This window comes from Anabrus simplex, chromosome X (assembly GCF_040414725.1).
Source record: "Anabrus simplex isolate iqAnaSimp1 chromosome X, ASM4041472v1, whole genome shotgun sequence".
In the NCBI taxonomy this organism is placed as follows: Eukaryota; Metazoa; Arthropoda; class Insecta; order Orthoptera; family Tettigoniidae; genus Anabrus; species Anabrus simplex.
In genome coordinates, this window is record NC_090279.1 from 204,445,499 (window position 1) to 204,457,858 (window position 12,360).

The 12,360-nt window shown below is 38.0% G+C and overlaps 1 protein-coding gene across 3 annotated transcripts in view; it reads left to right on the top strand.

The window, feature by feature from the left end:
• Positions 1–325: 325 nt before the first annotated feature.
• The window catches only part of LOC136886382 (CXXC-type zinc finger protein 1), a 77,754-nt gene continuing 65,719 nt past the window's right edge, over positions 326–12,360 (top strand). Inside the window, exon 1 of one of the 3 annotated variants that reach the window (XM_067159147.2) lies at positions 326–489. In XM_067159147.2, coding sequence (XP_067015248.1) covers positions 460–489 — 30 coding nt within the window. In that variant the 5' untranslated portion in view covers positions 326–459. Of the gene's footprint in view, positions 490–809; positions 1,082–1,660; positions 1,705–12,360 lie in introns of those variants that run through there. The other 2 variants (XM_067159146.2, XM_068230715.1) reach the window with 2 other exon arrangements.

Here is a 12,360-nt window from a genome sequence, read left to right on the forward strand (position 1 = left end):
ATAGCCATATTTATTTTTCTATCCACGACTTCATTTATCTGTTTATTCCTTACCATCACTTATACTTCCTGCCTGTACATATACATGTCGTAGCGAAGAACGCTTTTAGAAGGCGTTGGAAATCAGCCAGCGTCACCAACAACATAAAACACAACATGAAATGTCATGCACTTTCCAGAGTGACGACATGCCTTCATTAATCATGAATGATACATACATTCTAAAATGGACGATGCATGGTATATTCTACATTTTTAAGTCATTCCAGATTCTATTTTATTGAATGATACGATAATGAGTTCAGTTTCGTGATTTCTCAATGTTGGCCAGACAAAGGTTTACTTGGTGTACTTTGCTTCTTACCGCTTCATTACATTTGGCTATTTGTTTCCTTTATCGTTGCTTTTATCTTAAGCTGTAACTTTTCACGACATTGTTTATCAAATTATCAAGTTTAATATGACTGATAAGGAATATGGGCGATTGTCGGTATGTACGATACACAGTGTTTGTTGTTTCTCACTGCTTGTAACATTTTGTTTTGCTTTTTTGGACAGTATTTGACATAAGAGGATTCAGAATATAACTTTACAGACCCTTATACCAGTTGAAATATACAATAGAATAATTTTGTTGGAGCATTATCTCGTTTAATGTATTTTAAAATACTGCTAAGGTGATTGGTGTTCAGGCGTTGTTGTATAGGCCATGGGCGACAGGTTCACTGAAATTTATGCCAATTCAGGATGCACTGTGTTCATTTCTGCGTAACACACAGTTCGTTTGATATGTATCCTATCTGATGATAATCTATTGATGCGGCCAGCCTGTGTCTGAAAATTATGTGAACTTATTTTCACGTAAACATGCTATGGTTGCTATAGCAACTGACTGGTTTTTGTTTTTGTTTTGAAATGTTCCGATCCATAATATCCAATGCAATTTGGATTGTTGCATAAATTTTCCCACTTGTAACTTCCGCTCTACTGGATACTAAGCGAAGCTCATTTGAACGATGGAAATTCTGCGGAACGGCGAGCGGTTACTAGCACGTGAACTAGGTCTTAAGATGAATGAAGAGGTGATTAATCAAGTAATTCTTGACATATTGTACCGATAGGATCGTATCAACGTTGGTATATATTGTTATATACGGAAGTAATTATTAGTTTAACAAAGTGCCAGTATATATATTTTTCAAATATGATCATCTTTGCTGATATGATTGTACTATTGTTGTGTTGCCATGTTCTAGATGGAGAGCTACGAAGATGCTAATTGTGCCAGCATGTTCATTTGTAGGCAACTCCATTTTTTCTTCATTGAAGGTTTTTTTGGTTGACAACCGATTTTCCAAAATAAATTAAATTCATGTTTAGTGCAGTAATTTATTAGTAATTAATTTTGGAGTAACATGTCTTTGTCCTACTAATTTACCCGAAATAATATGACAGTACAGGAGATTATATTTTGTGATTTTCTCCTTTGTGTTATAATGGTCTTAAATGAAGTAATATAACTGATAGTACTTCACAAAGTCCATTCTCAAAGGAAAAATAATGTTTGTGAGGTGTTATTACATCTTTCTTTTTCCATAAATCAATGCCAGCTGACTGCTATGAATGAGGAATTTAATTGCCTATTTGTCAGGACATCTGAAGGTCATGTAAGCCATTGGCTCTGCCTGGTTTGAGGAAGATGCAGGTATTCATGTTATGATTTCAGTCTAGTTTGGTTTTTTTTTCTTTCTTTGAAGCAAAATACTCTGACACATGGAGGGGTATACTGTGAATGATATAACAGGGATTTATAATTTAAGTTTCCAGGTAGATTCAGTATTGATGCAAGTAATTTGAAGGAATTTTAAAATTGAGTGGCTAGTTTGAGATTAGGCTATATCCTGAAACTTTGAGAGACATGTCTGAATAGCTTACATCCTATAATTTCTAGTTCTCATATGCTAATGGAGCAAATGTGATTGTAGGCCTACTTTAGACTGTAAAGATGAAAAGGATCTGTTTTCCACCCATATTTTATAAGTTAGAAAGAAATTTATGGAGAATGAAAAAGAAAAAAATTATACCTCAAACATGATGCTTAATAGAAGCAAACTCAACTACCAAGAACAACTTGATAGTGTGGGAAAACAATCACGTTAGAGACTTCGACTAACACATGAAATTCTGATACTGTTTCTATAATATACCAACAAAATATCAGATAAAGTTCAACAAAACTAGGGTTTGTAGTATTTTTAGTGAGATGGAAATGGTTTGTCTTTCCTAAGAATAGGAAAATTTAAGAATCTACTGGAAAGTCAGGAAGCTGTAGGAAAAGGTGAAAAAATTTGAATTTTAATGAACTGTTCATGGATTTCAAAATAAGTAAAGGGATTTTATCATACCATATCTACTCTATTAACAAAGGATTTTGAAGACATTTTGAATAATAGGGTGACCATAAGAAAGAAAACAATGAAAATTAAGTTTGGGATAAGATAAACAGTACCAGTTGGCCTTTCAGAACTGTACATTTGGGTTGAAATTCCTCCTGCAACATTTGCTGAGTGCCTAATGACAAAGAGTAGTTAAAACATGGAGTTACTATGTTAATTATTGTAGACGTGATATAAGCTTTTGGCTTCTGCCGTGTAAAGAAAGACAGGGAAAATTCTGTACGTTTTGTAGAGAACTTTGCTTCACATCTTCAGCAGAAAATATCAGCTATTCACAAGGAAGACTTCTCCAATAATGAATGTTTGAATTTAAAAATGCTTTACTGTTGGTAAGTGGTATGCTCTTTCGTCACCAGCTATCATTAGATGGTGTCGTCTGCTCCCACTTAGATTTCCTTCAGAGGACTTGGAGCAAAGTTCTTTGCATGATGTAAAGAATTGCACCTTGTTTTCTTGACAATTACGAGCCTTGAAAGCATCAATCTAAACATTCTGTTAATTATTGGTGTTTAGAAGTCGTGTTTTAAAATGATCTGGGTAAAATCCGTGACCTATGTTGAGGTCCGCAACCATTGTTCCAAAATATACTAATGGAACTTTGAAGCATTATTACGGCAAGCGTGTTTATGAAGACTTGGACAATTCCAAACCATTTACGGAAGTCGCCAAAAAATTTAGGACAGCTCCTATCATCACAGTCATTGATTCAAGATGGTACTTTCCTTTAAAGAAACTGACAATTGACTCTTAAATGCTTTGGCAACATCAACTTTCTCTGGGTGGCTTTTGTGAGTTGTGTCGATGATGTGTCCATAGGAAGTTTGGTTTAGTGAATGCGGAGAAATATTTCTAAATGCGATAAATAAAAAAAAGAGCTAACAATGGTTGAAGTGAGGCATGTGAATTAAATATTAAAATAAGAGCACAGAAGGAGAATGATGATACGTGTTCCTTCAGGACATGCCAGTTTATTCAGATGAATTATGAAATTCTTTTACATATGACTTGTTCAAAAAAAGAATAAGAACTGAGTTTTCAGCATAGACAATAGATCCTACACCGGCTTTTCCTTGCATGGCCAAGAAAATGAAACTCACTAGGCTATAATTAACCCTACTAAGTGTGGTGAAATAATGAAACTTACTGTAGCTGGTCTTTGAGACCAGGTATTTAGTTTTCCTTTATTAATTCAGAATGGCTCAGATGGTATACCTTTAACTCACAGGTAAAAAATGGACCTTAAACTACAATCAGGTCAGTAAAATAACATAAACTCAAAAACAAACAAAATTAGTAGCCTTTGCAACTGTTCTTGTTCTCTTTCAGAGACCATTATACACAAAACAAAATTTAGAGTAACATAGTTTAATATTTTTAAAATGTAAAAGTCAAAACCACCATCAAAAATAAGGCACAATTAAATATATACATTACCTGGTCACTATACAGCACATTGTGGCTGTGTTGCAGAGCGTTAGCACAGTAGTCATTTTAGTGGCTGATAAAATGAGCTGCATGACTGAGAAAGGTACAACAGTGTACAGCTTCTGGACTGTTGGAGATATAAAAAAAACATTGTTAATTGCTTGCCAACTGTTGAAATCTAAACAGAGTAGCTTAGTTGCATGATCTTGTAATTGTATTCAAAATCAACACTAGAACTGCCAAGTGTCTTTTTTGACTGATTTTATGTTTTCAAAGCAACATGTCTTCTGGATCATGATCATTTAAATATCAAGTTATCATCATCTGCTGCTGTGGTTGGCTGATTCGATTTCCATTGGTGGAAAAAATTTATGATGATTCGTCCGTCAGATGAGGGTGTTAAAGCCTTGACAGACCACTTGGTGCTATTTGATATGCATACACTTGCATAATGATCTTTGCCTCTGAGGCAAGAAATAAGTAACTGAACTGCTTGACCAAAGGTGGCGCACACAAATCAATAAAGATTGCAGACCACCCATCATCACGCCCAGTGGACTCATATCGAAGTGCCTGGGCATTATCAAACAAGCACTCGTATTTTCAAAGCATTATTATTAACCCTTGGCTGGACATGTCAGAAAATATTCATGAATGGGAACTTGGGGACTTTCAAGATCACACTATTGTGCTTTTGGAAAAGCAGTATAATTTTAACTGCCATAACATATTTCACAATGAACATTTATTTTTAAACATTTTCAGTGAAATTAATACATTAATTAAGGCCCTTTACAAAGAGCAAAATTGATCCTATCCTGAACAGCAGAAAATAATTTACAACTTCGCTGTCATTTTAATCATTAGCATAGGCTAAGTAGAAAGGAGATACATAGGAAGCCAAGATCCGAAATTAAATTAATTTATAATAGTCTATTTTCAAAGAGCAAAATCAGTCCTATTCTGAAGAGAAAATAATTGACAAGGTACTTGTCAATTTACTAATTATACATAGGATAAGTAGAAACGAGATGTTATAGGAGGTCAAGATCCTAGTACATATATGAGGCATGAAAGTGACATAGGTCTTCAAATGACCCCATGTCCAGCCGAGGGTTAAAAGTTTGTCTTAATTTACTAGAAGCTTGTGACTTGAATTAAATTGTTTTATAAATCCTCTCAGTATCATAATATTCAGTTTCCTGTACAGATTTACTTATCTGCACTTAGAATCACCGGCAGTCATTCTGATTAACAAAACTGTTATTATAGCAAACTTTATAACGATAACGGAGAGACGTCCCTGTGAGAAGTTAAACAGGAGTTACACTAATTCCCCATATTGCCTCGATATGTGAGCGGGTTGTGGAAGATAGGCTGAGAAAGTCGTAAAAGAACAACTGGAAGAAGAGCAACATGGTTTCTGAAGGGGCAATTCAACAGTAGATTTGATATTCACTATGAGACAATTGGTGAGAAAAAGTTGGGGCACAATTAGGATGTAGTGATGACTTTTAATAACATCCAGAAGGCATATGTTACTATACCCTGAGAAAGAGTATTGAGAAATAAGAGTTGCAGAGGAGATGGTACACATGCTCGAGGCATTGTTCAGGAAATGCATGAAGATTAGGATTGGAAAGACAGATTTGTTTGAAGTGAAGACAAGGATGTGTGTTGTTCCCTGTCTTGTTTGCCACTAATGGACAGAAGGAAGTCAAAAGGAGGATGGAGCCAAAGTATACTAGAAGTTGGGTAATTTTCTGAGATGATATTGTGATATGGGGTGAGAATGAACATACGTTACACCAGGGCCTGACAAATCCCAGGCACCACAGCAATGAAAAACAAACTGGTAGGTGCCTGATATTTATTAATGAATGAAAGAAAGATTTTGTTTCCTCAAGAAACTCACGAACATTGCTGCAGTTCAGTTAACATCAACAGCTTCATGTGAAAAGGAATTGAATACTGTGAATCTACTCAAAAATAAGTTGAGATCTTCGCTGCAAACAACCTGGATGGATCACCTAATGACGATCAATATGAATGGCCCAGGTATAGGAGATTTTAAACTGACAGAATCAGCAGAGGGTTATAGATCTGTTGGGAGGAGTGAATAAGAACAAAGCAGTGATGAAATTGAACTGGTTAATACTACAGTGGTAAGCAAGTAAATTTAATTTCGATGCCTTGCTCCTAAGAAATTTTGCTGGCTCGTAGATTTCTATCTGATTTGTCCAGCCTTGCATTACACATTCAGTTGCTTGGAGTGAAGTAATAGAAAATTAGGGCATGGAAATAAGTAAAGACAAGAGTAAAACAATGGTAGTGGCAAGGAGAAAGAGGGTTGGAAGAAGCATAATAAAATTAAACAATGAGCCTCTGGAAGTAGTAGACACCTTGAAGCACTTGGGATGTGTATTATCACAAGATGGAATTATAACACAAGAGCTGGGCTAGACAAATTCCAGGTGCCCAGTCACCATGGCAATGAAAGAAAGAAGGAAGGGTAGGCACCTAAAATTTATGAGTGTATGAAAGATTTTGTTATCTCAGGAACTCGTGAGCACTGTTTGGTTAATGTCAACAGCTTCATGTGAAAGGAATCTATTAGAAAATAAGTTCAGATCTTCACTGCAAACAGACTGAATGAATCACCTAATGACCATCAGTATGAATGGTCCAGGTTTAGAAGATTTTGAACCAACAAAATCAGCAGGAGTGAATAAGAAGGAAGCAGTGATGACTGCTTGCTAAGAGGTAAGCATGTGAATTTTCTTTTCTTGCCTGGTTCCTAAGAAACTTTGCTGGCTCCTAGTTTCTTCTTTCTGGTCTCTGTAGCCCTGCTTAAAAGATCAGTATCACGGTGCAAATGGCAGGAAGATTTTTACTGGAGTGTATTTGATATAGTATGGAATGAAAAGGTTCCTCGATGATGCAGAGATTTGTTATACAAGACCTATTTTGTCCTTGTTCTGACATATGGAGCAGAAACATGGACTACAACATCCAGAGAGGAAACGTTCCTTAGAAACCTACTTGGAAAGACAAAAGAAGGACCATATAAGGAACACACAGATATGAGAAAGGGTGGGAGTAGAGAAATTACAAAACGGAATTGGGACCATTAGACTAACATGGGTTAATCACATTGGCAGGGCGAAAATAATAAGAACCCCTTAAAGCAATGATAGAATGGAAGGCGGCTGGAACAAGACCAATGGGGGGTACCGAAGTAAAGGAAGCAGTGGAGAGTGTAGAGGGTACGGAAAAAAAGAAGGTAATAGCTGTTGCATTGGCAGTTCAGATTCAAACTCTGAGAATAGTTGTCCACCTCTGTACTTAATGGCTTTGCATGTTGGTTGTGATGGCTCAGTTGGGCAGTTAACCCCTGTGTGTGGTAAACTGTACACGGGTACATAAGGATCTGCCTTTCCTTATGCCAGCAGGCGATACAAGGGTACACAAGTCGCAATATTGCTCGTATGCGTCAGCTACTGAGAAATAACAGAAGCTTCTTACCTCGGTGTGTTCTATAAATTATGATTTTACAAACTATATCGATTCCTGACCAATGGACATCATACCAGTATAATTGGTCTGTTATTGGACATTATAAATTTTCCAGCTAACTCATTCCTGGTTTTATAATCCTGGTGCCAGTGTTTCGCCCCAGTGTGCTAATTAGTGAGTTAGCTGGAAAATTTATAATGTCCAATAACGGACCAATTATATTGGCATTATAAATTTACTCATTCAAGAAAATATTTCAGGCTCCCTGTGGGAATCACTGTCTATATCAAATGGACATCAGGCTATTGATTATCATGCTTTGCCGAAGTAGGTGTGAACTTTTGGTTCGTGCCATCTTTTGAGAATAATTTAAAACCTACAAATTCTGTAGGAAGTTTATACTTTGTGTGAGAGATATTGAGACTCAAGATGAATATTGCATTTGTTAGGGAAAGTAACCAACTTGTAATGTCGATTGTGAAGTTGTGAAATTGAAAGTGCAACCTGTGGCCATCAATCACTATGAAGGGACAAAATCCATCTCTTGTAAGTCGCCCTGACCATTTCAAAGAAATTTTTGGTTAGAGAATTAGTTTGGTTAGAGAATTAGTTTTAGAAATATGTGTTATGTGTTATGACGATGCACAAAATGTTGTTTAGTTAGGCAATTTAGTTACTGCCTGCTGTTTAGTAGTCATACCATTTAAGTACCGGCTCGAGAAAATCTGAATACCGAAAGCTAAATAGTAATCATGTCTCTGTAAATTACGGACATGCAAGGCTGTCGTCTCTCATGTACCAAAAATTGCTGAAGATTTTGAATGAAATTCTTGAGGACATATTGGATGTAGAAAATACTCCAGACGTAGAAGACCTAGTAGATGAAAGTAGTAGTGCCTCGTATGAAGATTACCGCCATAATTGAGAGGATGAAGATTCTTTTGCAGTTTCATTAAAAAATCAAGAGATTAAAGGTTAGCCGAGCCGAGTGGCTCAAGCAGGAAGTTGGCAAGTTTGATCCTGGTTCAGTCCACTGGTATTGGAGGCTGCTGTTGCTGCTTTTCCGTGGCTGTATATGTGAGCAGTCCCAAGTATCACCCCAGGTCAACTTTTCTGATCTGCTTCAGAATCTGGGCAGCAGATATGTCTTTCCTCCTCAAGGAGGCTGTTCGTCACCACAATGCTTATGGACGTCCTTGCTCTCTCTGTGGTTCTGTGATGTCAAGAGATTTCTGTACAGGATGATCTTCATCAAACTGCTTGCGATGCTCTTACCAGCGTAGCTTGTCTCTCCAGTTTCTCATCGATAGTGGTGATATAGAAGGATCCCCACACATGCTCATTTATACATTGGTTGGTCGGAGTAAGGGTATGAACATGCCGGGTGGATTACTCCTCATTCAGCGCTCATCACTCCTTTCTCTTCACACAGGAAGCTGAGAGATGCAAAACAAGCCCATACATTTCAATAGTGGCATTTTTGCCAGCACTTCACTCATCTCTCTTCTCTCTGCTCCTCCCTCAAGAATCAAATTGGTTTGATTTTGCAGTTATGTGCTTCTTGAGTGCTGTTCTGTGATGGTTGTCTCAAGGCCACCTATTCATAATATTATCGGCCTGCATTCACTGAAGGTAAAATATCAATATTATTAGTAGGCTGCTTGTTTAATATTATCTTTGAACTCTACAAATTTCATATTTTGATAAAGTATGGATTAATGAATATTGAATTTTTACGACCGCATTGTAATCGAAACAGACTTTCAACGTATTAGGTCGTGTAATGTACATTTAGTACGTGTTGAAGAGATGTTAAGTACAGAACAAAAATGGCCAACCAGACACCTGTGGGTTTGGATCCCACTGGTGTCTACTACTACCGCTTTTTCCGACACCTTGTGACAGGTGTGAACTGTGTCGCACACATTAATTTCTTCGATACGTATGTATTTAATTTGCTTTAGGCTGATGATGACCTACTGTTAGGTCGAAACTAGTCCCTAAACATATATGTAATTTAAACTCTGTACAGTTTGTATTGGAAAGGTAGACCTTAATAATATCTTATTTTAACTCTATTATAATCACATTTATTTCTTTTAACTAGATCAACCTTGATCATGTCCATCCATCGGGTTTTAGGTCTTCCTGCAGGTCTTTTTCCCTCCACCTGTTTTTCCAAATTTATTCTGGCTGTTCTTGTAGGCTCCATCCTCATCGCATGCCCGTATCACCGTAGTCTGGATGTGTCAATTCGGTCTAATAGGGATGTCTTTATTCTGACTTCTTTCCTCACCTCTTCATTTCTTAACTTGTCCATCTTGGTCATCTGGATGGTGTCCGACTCCTTGACTGAACGGTCAGCGTACTGGCCTTCGGTTCTGAGGGTCCCGGGTTCGATTCCCGGCCGGGTCGGGGATTTTAACCTTAATTGGCTAATTCCAATGGCACGGGGGCTGGGTGTATGTGTTGTCTTCATCATCATTTCATCCTCATCACGACGCGCAGGTCGCCTACGGGAGTCAAACAGAAAGACCTGCACCTGGCGAGCCGAACCCGTCCTGGGATATCCCGGCACTAAAAGCCATACGACATTTCACATTTCGTCTGGATGGTGGATCTAAGAAATTTCATCTCTGATGCTTGCAGTCGTGATGAATCTCTTTTTGTGAGGGTGCACGCTTCAATACTATAGGTCAATATTGGTATGAAATAGCTGTTGAACATCATCAGTTTGGCCTGTTTTGGAATCATGTTATCCCATAAAAGTGTTCGTATTTGTTGGTAGAATTCTGATCCCTTTTGCACTCTGTTTGTAATTTCCTTTATGACCAAATTATCACTGGCGATTACACTTCCAAGGTAAGGAAAACTATCCACACACTCTGGCTGGTGGTCTTCTAGTTTTACACTTACTGGATGCCCTTCTCTGTTGACTGCCATGACCACTGTCTTAGTCTCGCTGATGTTGAAGTTATATTCCTGGAACTGGGATTTCCAAACGTTGAGTCTGGTCTGTACTTCCTCTTCTGTTTCACCCCAAATAATGATATCATCAGCAAAAGCCACTGCATTCAGTTCACCTAACTTTTCCTTGACGTTCTTCATTATATTGTCCATAACAGTGATGAACAGTAGTGGGGACAGTGCACTTCCTTGCTGAACTCGACTCTTGGTCTCAAACCATGATGATAGACCTTCCCCAATCTGTACACAGCTAGTAGGGCCTACAGTCCTTGTACAACATCTAAATTTTCCTTAACAGTCCTTCAGGCACATTTCTTTTCTTCAGACACTCCTAGATCTTATTTCTTATAACACTATCATAAGCCTTTTCTATATCCAGGAATACAATGACCAGGTTCTTGCCTTTCTCCTAACTTTTCCATCAGCATCAAATAGAAGCTGAAATAGCCAAAAAAAAAAAAAAAGAGAGAGAGAATGAAAGAAGAAACTTGGTTAATTCAGCATTAGCACCCAAACATACAGAATCCTGTATTTTTTTGTGTCTGTCAAGAACGTTGATCATTGGATTTTCAGCCTCATCATCAAAATGTAGCATATCCATGGTTACTATCATTTTTCTGATCGTGTTTTCGTGTTTTCATGACATCATCTATTTGTATATTTGGGACAGTCAGTTCTCCACTTGCATTTGGCCTCTCTGTCAACACTAATTAACTTAGAATTTAAGTTGTAATCCCACTTTGGCCCCATTTTTACGCCAATGGTGAAATGTGGTGAAAAGATTGATCAAGAAAAATTTATGAGTAGTAAACTTCGTGGTGACCAAAGTACAAAAGGTTGTTTGGTGTACGTCCAACTGATTGTGCAATGCTATCGCCACCTGGTGAGTGACTGTTGGAAGCACGGGTCTGTTGTCGTGAGCAGTGTTGTGTCTGCCCTTGTAGGTGTGTGTGTGTTGTGAAATGGCACAAAAATTCATTCATTATTGGGAAGGGTACATTATGGTCCTTTTCCATGCTCATGGCAGGAGGATGGATTAACACTTGGAGTGACTATTGCAAAAGTTATTGTGGCCCGTTATGCACAACAGCAGTCCTTGGTAAAATGTTTGCCCACGTAAGCACCAGGAAGAGGGCTCCAAAGAAAGCATCACCCATAGTGTTTCAGGGGATTCGCTAATTGGCTTGTCAGAAAATCCACCAACCCAATGTGGTGAGTTGATATGCAAGGTAGTGGATCAAAATGAACAAGGCCTCAAGTCATACTTCCCGAACATCTCTTTTTAAAAAAATCATGGATGGGAATTAGGCATTCATGTTGTTCTGTTTCAAGACAGTCCTGTGAAAATCCCTGATGCCAGTCCAATGGATTTCTGTGCATTTGAACTGTTGAAAAGACACCTCCAATATCACTGTATGCATACTGGATGGCCTATGGAAAGCTTGCAGGCAGGAATGTGACAGAATTTCCATGCCTGTGCTCCACTGGAGACTTTGATGTCAGGCAATAGGCCACAGTGCTGTAGAACACGATTGGTGGCGGCGACAAGGCATCTCGTAAGGTGAGTACCCTTGAAACATAAGTTGGATGTAAACCAGATAACCTCCAGCATTGTTCTGAATTCAAATTTCATGCCCTGGCTTAAGGTGCCAACACTTACTTACAGATGCGAGACCTGGACTACTTGTAGAACACACTTAAAATGTCCAGATAAAAGAACCACCAGCAGTATGGCTGAGCAGTGTTTTGGAAGAAACCAACGTTGAAGTTGTCATTATCAGACAAACATCAACTTGGATGGGCCAGCCGTGTCGTACACCTTCCAAAGCAAGGGATGTATTGCCAGTTGAATACTGTAAACAGGGAGGAGAGCAAACACGATAAATCTAATGTGAACATGTGGCAAATTGACATCAGCAACTGGAAGGTTCTAACAAGTGGTGACATTGCTTTTGGGGCTCAAAACATTGTGAAAAATAACAATAAAGGTACAAGTT